General features: G+C 38.4%; 2 protein-coding genes across 2 annotated transcripts in view; one reads left to right on the top strand and one right to left on the bottom strand.

Annotated features, from left to right (window-relative positions):
* The first annotated feature begins 381 nt into the window (after positions 1–381).
* On the top strand, positions 382–4,272 carry SGO1 (shugoshin 1). Its single transcript, XM_058036043.1, has 8 exons — positions 382–517; positions 601–797; positions 1,203–1,307; positions 1,774–1,838; positions 2,001–2,140; positions 2,709–3,554; positions 3,753–3,927; positions 4,166–4,272. The coding sequence occupies exons 1-8, from the start codon at positions 382–384 to the stop codon at positions 4,266–4,268; spliced, it is 1,767 nt and encodes a 588-aa protein (XP_057892026.1). The 3' UTR covers positions 4,269–4,272.
* A 1,581-nt stretch (positions 4,273–5,853) lies between these two features.
* KAT2B (lysine acetyltransferase 2B) overlaps positions 5,854–9,979 on the bottom strand; it is a 40,473-nt gene continuing 36,347 nt past the window's right edge. The window contains exon 18 of the mRNA XM_058030488.1: positions 5,854–7,867. Coding sequence (XP_057886471.1) covers positions 7,674–7,867 — 194 coding nt within the window. The 3' untranslated portion in view covers positions 5,854–7,673. The remainder of the gene's footprint in view (positions 7,868–9,979) is intronic.

The following is a 9,979-nucleotide window of genomic DNA, read 5'->3' as shown; positions in this document are numbered from 1 at the left end:
GGGGGAAGGGCCCGGCTCTGCGCTCCCCTTCCGAGGAGGTACGGCCGGCCGTGCGGGGTGCTGGGGCGCTGTGCCTGCGCTTAGAGGAGACCCCAGGCGAGCTCTCGGCTCCGGCGCCGGTGTTGTTTAAAGCCCGGCCCGGCCCTGCCGCGGACGCCGAGCGCTTTGCAGTTCAGCGTGGTCGGGACAGCGGCCTCGGTGAGCATGGCCAGAGCTGCGTGTCCTTTCCTGGCTGTGGGGCTTTGCTGTGTGTGTTCCTCCGCTTAAAACTGCGCCGAGCTTCACTCCTCTGTCCCTGTGCCTTTTCCTTTAGCGTCGGGGGTACGTAGTGCCACCCCAGCTTCGTGAGTTCCTCGCACACTCTACTTTTATAGGTAGAAGATGGCAGAATCCTCGAGGAAGTCCTTCAAAGACAGCCTGAGCGATATAAAACAACGTATGAAAGAGAAAAGAACTCAGAAATGGTTAAGGCTGGGCAAAACTACCCAGTTCTCCACCGTAAAGGCCAAAAGAGCAAGTAAGATGCTTAAATGTCTTAGGACTTATAATTTACTTGTTTTCTTTTCAGTCCCATTTGAAACACTCACTGTTGCATTGCAGAGAACACCTCCAACCAAATGAAGATCATTCAAGCAAACAACAGAGATCTGGCTCTGTCCTTGCAAGAACACAAGCTCAAACTAAGGGAAGCTGAAGCTACCATTCTTCAGCTAAGGAAAGAGTATCACATTTTGAAGGCTCAAATGTTTGACTTGCAAAGAAATCATAGGCTCCAGCAAGAACAAGGACGTGTGGAGGTATTTTTAATAACTATTTGAGCTGGTGAAGCTGAACATGACAATCTGTACCAATCCATTGATAGATATCTTTATGATCTTAAATGTTTCATAAAACATTAACTCAGTATGTTCAATGGGGGTTTTTTTCACCTAACTTGGTATGCTGGTTTGGGTACCTTGACACATAGTAATGAATTTTTTTTCTCACTACTCTTTCTCATTTACTTAAAATAAGAAAGAGTAAACATAAAAACTTAATTAACAAAAATTAAAGTCTATCTTCTGTAAATTTTGTAGGGAGCTTATCACATGTGAAGGCACCTGACAGAGGTTTCTTCAGATTTTAGTTATAATGCTGATGAGTTTGTAGTTGATATTAGAGGATGATAGTAACAGTGTTACTGTCCTTCCTTTGTCCATTAGAACCGACTGTCAGCCTTGAATGAGATAATTTCCAAAGTCTCTCAGAATTTACTGGACTCAGTCGCTCTCCTTGGCCCAGCAAAGGACTTGTGTTCCACAGATGTAGTGAGTGCCTTTTCCTCTTGAGGAGCAGGACTTCTCTTTCTGATGGCCTTCACTTCTTCCACCACAGCTGCACATAGATTTTTAGATCTGAGCCCTAGTTCAGAGCAAGGACTAGTCCCACAGTTCCCAGCATCCCGGGGTGCACACTGTGGGGGTGTCTCAGTAAGTGATAAGTGGGACTGAGGCTCTGCTAGGCAGTGGTTGGAGCACCCTGATTTTCTGGGGTTTTATGCACAGTTCCTTCCCCTGTCTGCTGGCTGTAGGATTGAGCTGGGGATGAATGTGCTGATGTGCAGAGGCTGAGAAGGTGGCTGGCGTTAGCCACAGCACTTGGTATTAGCTAGACAGAAAGAGAGTCAAGAGTCTCTTTGGTGCTTTTGGGGTAGCTTGGCTGTTGTGTAAAATTTGTAGATGGTGCAAACTTGTTTCAGCCATATAATCACAGTAAGATTTATTTTGTTGACAGAATCAAAGAGTGCTTTCTTCAGGTCCTGGAAACGGTTGCAGTGTCACAGGACCAACACATTCAATGTAAGTATCGTTGATTAATGCCTGGCTATCTTTGGAAAAATCTGTTACAGGAAGTTTAATTTTCTGGCTGGAAAAAGGGAAGCAACCCAGTGTAATGAAAACTGTTCCTTATGTTAAACTTTATTGCTGTTCAGTAAATACTACCTTTGGTATTTTCTCTAGAGGACCTCTAAAGTGTGTTCTTGAAGACAGTCCTGTCCTTCCAAGTGGGATGGAAGCTGGTGGTGACAGAAATTCTTTGGCAAAGATCTCTGTGGAATCTGACAGTGACATTTCCTTTACCAAAATAATTCCAAGTGAAGGTAACTAAATCAAAGTATCAGACATTGCTCTATTTTTGAATTAGGAAAACAATGTGTGAGTATAAGTTTTTAAAAATTGCTGCTTTTAAAGGAACTGATAAGTATTTCTGCTTCTTGTCATAAAGGGCAAATACTAATGCTGTCCACTGTTTAAATGAAGATGTCCAGCAAAATGGGGAGGAATTTGAAACTGCCTTATCTTCTCTATAGCTGCAGTCCAGTTTCATTATCTATCAAACAGTTCAACCAAGTAAAATTGCCTTTATACAATCATTAACATTTATGAAATCGATAAAAACTTGTTAACAAAGCAAAATATTCAGGAAAATGAATGATCTGTAAATAACCTTTCCAAAAGGAACAGTTTAGAGGAAAATACCAGTGTTATATTACCTAACTGCTTTCTGCATGGAAGCCATATTAAGCAGAGCTTATCTCAATTGCCAAGTCCTAGTTTATAAAATTCTGTGGAGAAAACCCAGAGAATAGACTGAATTTTTGACAGGTTCAGAATTTTTGCAGGTTTTTCTGTTTGCCTTTAATATGACATTTTCCCTTCAATTACAAGGACAGCCATCTGATTTTCATCTGAACAGCACAGAGCCAGAGCTGGAAAATATTTCTTCATGTGTAAAGTTTGGATGTGGTAGCGTGTTACCAAAAAGTGTATCCACCAGACGTCACTTTTCAACGATGAGGAACCCTGATGTAATTTGTACTGATGTCTTGGACTGTTTAGAAGCACCTGATTCAGTAAAAGAACTTTCTGAACAGGATGAAATTAGGCTTGAGGAAAGTCTAGAGAAGTGTGCTACAGAAAATACAAAGGCAGCTGTTCCTCACTTGAATGAAAGCAAGGTTGATTCAGAGCTGGTGTTGAGGCAGAAAACTTCTGAAACTGCACAGTTGAAATTGAAACGTAATTCTGATCTTAAACAACCAGAGTGTAAAAGCAGAAAAAAACCTCAACGAAGGAAAGAAAAGCATCAGAAAGGAAAACTGGAACGGCCACTTACTTCCCAACAAAGACCAGGAAAACTGGGTAAAGAGGCTTCTAAAGAAAAGCAGAATTTCGTGGGTCGCATCAGTGATGCTTATGACTTTCATTTGGAAGAGAGTGTCCATCTTACACCTTTTCGACAAAACAAGGTGAACAACAGTGATACTGAAGTGGAGGATGAAGAAGACTCAGCTGAAACCAATACCCTTGAGTCAAGCAGTACTGCAGGGGACTCAGATGACAGCCTCTATGAGCCTTACAAGAGTAAATCAAAGAAAAGGCAAAGTTCAGTGGATGAGAGCCCTATGTCACCAATCCATCCAAGGCCAAGGTCTAAAAGATGTTTGGCACAGCGTGAGCAGAAGCTCTGTCATGAAGAAAAGACTGAAAACAAATCAAGTGATAAGTCCATTAGTAAGTACAGAAAGTGTTCTGTAATTGGTTTTGTTTTCTTGAAAGATAACATTGTTTAGGAGATTTAGGCTTTTTTATTTTAGTGTTTGTTTTTTTTTTTTTTAATAGCAACTAAAAGAGTAATGTTTTAAGAATGGTTAGATTTTCTTTAAAGCTTGCTTATCTGAATGAACTGAACTTTTCCTAATTTCTTCACAGAGCAGCCTCCTGAGCCATCTCGTGGGCATCTCTGTGATGTTACCAATACAGCTGCAGTGCTCCCCAGCACTGGGGATGCAGAAATTGTCCCTGAAGGTGAAGGACCTCAGTCCCCAAAACGCAAGAGGCGAAGCTGTAGTGTTACTGTGAACTACAAAGAACCAAGTATTGTAGCGTAAGTGTCTTGACTTTTCAGTTTGACATAAAGTTCATGATGTTCTGTCCAACAGAGGATTTTAAAAGCTTATTTAGATCTTGAAAACAAGACCTTAAAAAATGAGCTCAAAGAACTCAAATTCTAAAGTTAATAATACAGCCTATTTCATGTGAAATGGACCTTACTAGCTAAAAGTTATTGTTTTGAGTGATGTAGGGAACAGAACTCATTTTGCCTTTTTTTTTCTTTCAAACAGGAAACTCAGGAGAGGAGATCCATTTACAGATACAAAGTTCCTGTGTTCTCCAATTTTCAAGCTGAAAAAAGACATTAAGCGACATTCTCATAAGATTCTATGAAAATATCCAGTGAGAAATTGGTTAGTTGTCTTTGAGGTCCTCAGCAAAACCATGCTTCTGCCATGAAGAAAATAATTTCATTTCAAAATACTTCATACTTTCCTGGATGAAGTATTTTGTTGCACAATATGTTATATAAATATGTAAATATTTGTGTGCCTAGTATTAAAGACATCAGATTTAGGGGGCCTGGATTTATTCTAGTGACTTATTTTTAATGATACAGATTGATTACTTTTATAACTAAAGTGATTCTATTCAAGCTCCTTTTGAACAGATCTGGGAGTATATGGGAAATCTCTGATGGATAAGATGGTGAATATCATTGTATGGGTGAACTTTAGGCACTTCACATGTTTTGAGCAGCAAGTATTTTTAATAACTGTACAGATCTTGTTTATGTGATGGCTGTAGTTTCATGTAGAATCTTACAATAAACATCTTAGTCTTTTGAAACAGCTCTGAGTGAATTCTGTTCTTTTGGCAGTTTCCAGAGTTGCTCCAAAGACAATAATGTCAGCAGTGGTCATTACAGGCCTGTGTATTCTGTCCCCATCTTATGTGGTGGCATAAGCACTGTTTAGAAGCAATTCTGCAGCTGCCATTTGATTCTGTAGCTGCAGCTCTCAAAAGCAGCAACTTAGGCTTAGTTGGTCCTGCATTGAGTGAGTGCAAGTTAGTGTCAACCAGACAGAAACAAAGCAAATTTCTCCAGGTGAAGAAGGCTCCACTTGGATCCCAACTGTTGTGGGACATTGATAACAGTTTATAATAATTTTGTCCCTGCTTTGCCCAGTGCCTTTCCCAGAGGAAGAGTGCCACATTTAAGCTTGTGCTATTTGGTGCCACACTAGGCTGCATATGAGAACAACAGTGTTCTCAACTGTCCACCACTCAAACTACTTCCACTTTGCTTGAGACACACTGAAGTATTAATAGGTTTGTGAATACCCAAAAGAAAGCTACATTCTAAACACCTACTGGGAAAACACAGAAACTACATGCTCTTCCTTTGTTTTGTAAGTCTGCCTGTCCCACTTCAATAGGTGCAAGATCTCTCCCTTTCAGTAATAAAACTGTTACTTACTATTTTATGTGTAGCTTCTTCCATGGCTCTCAGTACTACTAATACTAGCTTCAGCTACTAAGCATTTGAAAATAGTCATTCACAACACAGCCTTTGGATGTTTGAATGGAAACTTTGCTTTACCTTTGGATCCTAAAATTCTAGCCACATGGCCTCGCCATCTCTGGAATTCTAGGACTACAGAAACTTAAGCAGAGTGGTTGAACTATAGTGTTAGAGCCTCATCCTAATAATGTCAAGGTTGTGGGTCCTATCCCTGTATCATCCATTTGTGTTAGAGGTGCACTTAATGATCCTTGAGGGTGTTCTGTCAACCCCAGGTGCTCTTTAAGGAGACAAATCTGCAACAGCTGTTTTAGCAGGGAGAGAAAAAGGATAGGGTCATTGTAGAGCAACCCAAGGCAGGTGTTGTGGGTCTGGGTAGGTTTTTTTCTTACTGGAGCAAGCTTTAAAAATTGAAGCGATGTAGTACCAAGTAATGAAAAAAAGAGACCAAAATAAGTAGGGTTTTGTACATATATAATTTAAAACTATTCTGTACCAGTACAATATATTAATTTGACAAATGTAAAGTTCATCAGCTGTTAAAGCATTTGCAAAACCACATATCCTACCATAACTTTATTGCACAGTATCTATGAAAATATTAATTCTTAAATTAGAAAACACGTTTCAATATAGAAGAGACAATCTGATTGAAAGACGATAAGAAAATCTACTCTGAAAATAACAAAAATTCACAGGTTACCAAGCTTAACAGGTGCATCTGTAGGCCCAATCTACAAAACAGGTCTTTAGTATCCTGTTCTGGCTATTAAAGAAAAAGTACTCACTGTACCTTTGTTATAGATCCCAATGTAGGTCAGACTAAATTCATACAAAACACGATGGCAAGTCCAGCATTAACATTTTGAATACCTTGGGTACCACATTTACTACTTCTAGATAGTTCCTGACATCTCCTTGCTGAATTGATCTGTGATCTAACATTGCACAGGTATTTTGCAGGAATAGATTCTTTGACACAGCACAGCATTGGTTTTCTCTCTCATAACTTGAATTTTACCAGTATAACATCTGTAAATATAAAACACCAAGAATGAAAATTTAATCTGTTTTTCACAAAAGCAGTTATAACTTACAAATTCTAATTAGAAAATGTCAAGGGACAGCTTTTTGGCCTGTACTCATCTCCAGTAAGGATTTAAGTGTACCTCTTAAATGTAGTGTAAGCAGCAAAATGTATATATATTTTATGTATATATGAGTGTGTGTTCCTTTGGAAGGTATACTAAGAGCTGTAAAATGTTAATATGTTCCTGGGTCTAAATAATCACAGTTAATATGCATTTACAATAAAGCTTGGTAGAAAATCCAGTTTACCACAGAGCCAAGTATCTAAGCTCGAAGCTGTCCTATGTTGTCTTCCTTTGTGTACAATAGTCTTATTTCTGCTGAACAACCTAAAGAATTTAGCAGTGAGGAGTAGTAAGCAGGGTGGATCATCAAGTGCACAAAACCTTAACTCTACTGAGCCAATTAGAATTGTCTAGTAGATGCAAAGTAGTCTGTAAAGTTATTTTGGGTACTTATGTCCTGCATAAGCCAAGTCACTATGACGTTGCGCATCTAGCCAGATTTTTTTTTTCTTTTTTCTTTTTTTTTTTTTTTTAAGAGTGGTTATGAGATTACAATTTGCAGGTAAAATATTTATCAAAACTGAAAATTAATAGAAAAACTTGCATCTATCAAAGATCACAGGCAGTCCTTTTTCAGAACTGACTGCTCTTCTCTCACAGCTTCTCAACCAGCTGAGTGTTTCTTTTAAAAAATAATATCTTATAAAAAGATTCTACAAAGAAACAAGTGTTTCAGAACCCCCCCACACCTGTTGTTTTCCCTTACAATTTTCTTTTTTACTGGAAAAAATAATAAAACTTTATCAAATAGGTACTGCATTAGGTAAGCTATAACATTAGGTAAGCTATAACATCTGTTGTCTGGGAATTTTCTTCATCTTCCCAAACATGTGCAACTTCCCCCATGTTTGTGGGGTTTCTGAGGCTGTAGCTGATAAACTTATTAGGAACATAAGGTAATCGGCACACAAAAGAAATATTCCGTAATTAAATACATTATAAAGCATTTTAATAAAATAATTTTTGTAACTTCAGTATAATACATGTTTGCAAAACTAAAAGGGTTTTTAAAAGTGCTAAGTATTAAACAGAAGTTTCTTAAAAGTCCACAACTCATATATAGAACGGCTTTCCCTGTCCATAACATAGGCACACTATTTGGTTGTAAAAAAGACAGTGTCACTTGTCAATTAATCCAGCTTCTTTAATTTTTGTGTAGAAGAATTTCTCCAGTATATTGGCACATTTGTAGTATTCACTCTCGGGGGGGTTGTACTCTCTGCAGTTTGTAAAGACTCGCTGCAAGTCTGCCATGAACAATTTCTTAGACACGTAGTACCTGTTCTTGAGGCGCTCACTCATTGTTTTGAGATCTGCACAGAAGAAAAATAGATTAACAGCGTTGGATTCAAATACGTTTTGTGTGCAGTGTCCCTTCAGACTGATTTGCCATTTAACATGAACTGGCAAAGCTAGGATTTGGAATGGAAATTGCCTTCATCTCAGGCAGGGTCTGTATTTTAGCTTCAAAAGTAAGTGAGCTGCTGGAACTAAGCAATACTTCAAGGATGAATTTATGTAGCATTTATTTTTAATTCTTTAAAACATTAAAGCTTTTTTTGTTCTGTTCTCATACTTAGAGCTCTGAGTTTTCTGTGTTTATTAGATGTCCCTAATCCTCTTCTGACTGTCCTGAGACAACCTGTTCTCAGCTCTGCTGGAGGAGGCCTTAGGGGTATATGGGCAAAGAATTCAAACATCACAAAACATGTACATTAAACTAAAATCCTTACTGCTGTGCAAACACAGCAGAGAAGATACATTGGTCTGTCTACACTACAAGCAGGATTTGTAGCCTTGAAAAAAAAAAGATAAAATTTGTTCTACGCTCTACATATATTTTTATTACCTCTTCAGAGTTTATAGTTGTATATCCTTTTTAAGAACCATGTGAGAACTGATCTCCCCTGGTTTCAGAGCATCATGCAAAACATTTACTTACAGAACATTCTTTAAGAAGTGTTCTCCTTTAAGAAGTGTTCTCCTTTATACTAAAATCAGTCATCCATAAAATATGTAAATCATCTGTTCTCCACATAGTCACTTTTCACGTTCCCAGCAATTCTCATCAAGCATTTAAAAATTCTGTCTACATTACAAGTGTTCTAGGAGTGAGTACAGGAATAGAAGTAGTGGGAGGTGTGCTGGATGCCTTGGCTTTTCTCACCTCAGATGCTCTAACTAGTTTTTAGCAATGTTTGAGCCAGGCATCAACAGCACCTTTGTGAATCTGAAACAGAAGTAGCTGAATTGAAGAGGACTTAATGTCAATGAGTATTGCAAGGACACCAGAGACCAAAGACCTCCAATGCAAAGGAATTGAAATTTTTAACTTCAGATTTTAAAATATGGTTGTATTTTTGTTTTGGTAATGGTTTCGGGGGTTTTGGGGGGTGGGTTGGGTTTTTTTAAGGGGAATTTGAATTTATTAAAGGAGAAGAAACACTTTCAAATTGACAGGATGGGATTATTCAAGGAAAGTTTAATGGACGCTCTCAAATACTTTTTCTAATGGTACAGAACCTGCTACTCCCTAGTTTTGCACAGTATTTTGCAAAAGTAAAGGCTCATTCAGCTCCCATTAAGTCTGAAATTCAGGTGCCTATACCTAAAGTAGATATCCATAGACTAATTATAGCACCCAGCTGAGAAGGCTGTTCAGCTTGCCCTGAAGAAAATGTTGCCTGGCTAGAGAGTTAAGCTGTCGTCCTTTAAGCACAGTCAAAGTTTGGTTCCATCTGTCACTCAGCCATACAGCTTTTGAATAGCAGATGAAAAGGAGAAAAAACCCCAAAGAGTTTTGCTTGATACAGCACCTGAAGAGCACTTAAAACAGGGTAAAAAAGCATTTCTACATGAGAACTGACCTTAGGAGGTAGTAAAAAAAATTTACAGCCATACGTCTCAAAAATTGTACCATTTAGTCTGCATACAAACATAAATGCAACTGTTCTATCTTGTCTGAACAACTTTTTACAGTATCAGCATGCTAGCAGGGAGAGCAGAAAGAAATCTGAATTTATCACAAATCAAGGCACAGTTTAGTCATGCTGGGTTCCTTAGCTGAAAAAAAACAAAGCAAAACTAAACCAAAGACCTCAGCTCAATCCTCAAAGTAAACTGCTGCCCCTACCGCTACTGTAATGCATCTGAACAAGGAAAGGACAGACAACATTCCTACTTTGAGTTTGCCAACTTAGGTAAGTTATTTGTAACCCACTGTTCAGATTAAACAGATTTCTGAGCTAGACCACTCAGAAAAGCAGACAGAGAAAACTCTGCCACAGAAGGGAATTCACATTCTTTTTCTTCATTGCTAGAAAATAAATCTGTGTTGGGGGTACAGGAAGCCAGCAATTGGTTTATAAACTATATATACATCTGCTATTTGGGAATGGTAATTTGAATATTAAAAAATAATTAAA

This window comes from Melospiza georgiana, chromosome 1 (genome assembly GCF_028018845.1).
Source record: "Melospiza georgiana isolate bMelGeo1 chromosome 1, bMelGeo1.pri, whole genome shotgun sequence".
NCBI lineage: Eukaryota > Metazoa > Chordata > Aves > Passeriformes > Passerellidae > Melospiza > Melospiza georgiana.
Note: the sequence above shows the minus strand (reverse complement) of the source record. Positions and strands in the feature narration are given on the sequence as shown.

Excerpts from the sequence above, each read along its gene's own strand:
- SGO1 (XM_058036043.1), top strand. The coding sequence starts at position 382 with ATGGCAGAATCCTCGAGGAAGTCCTTCAAAGACAGCCTGAGCGATATA. Across the intron at positions 1,308-1,773 it reads ACTTGTGTTCCACAGATGTA|AATCAAAGAGTGCTTTCTTC; the intron begins GTGAGTGCCTTT and ends TTTTGTTGACAG. Across the intron at positions 2,141-2,708 it reads CAAAATAATTCCAAGTGAAG|GACAGCCATCTGATTTTCAT; the intron begins GTAACTAAATCA and ends TTCAATTACAAG.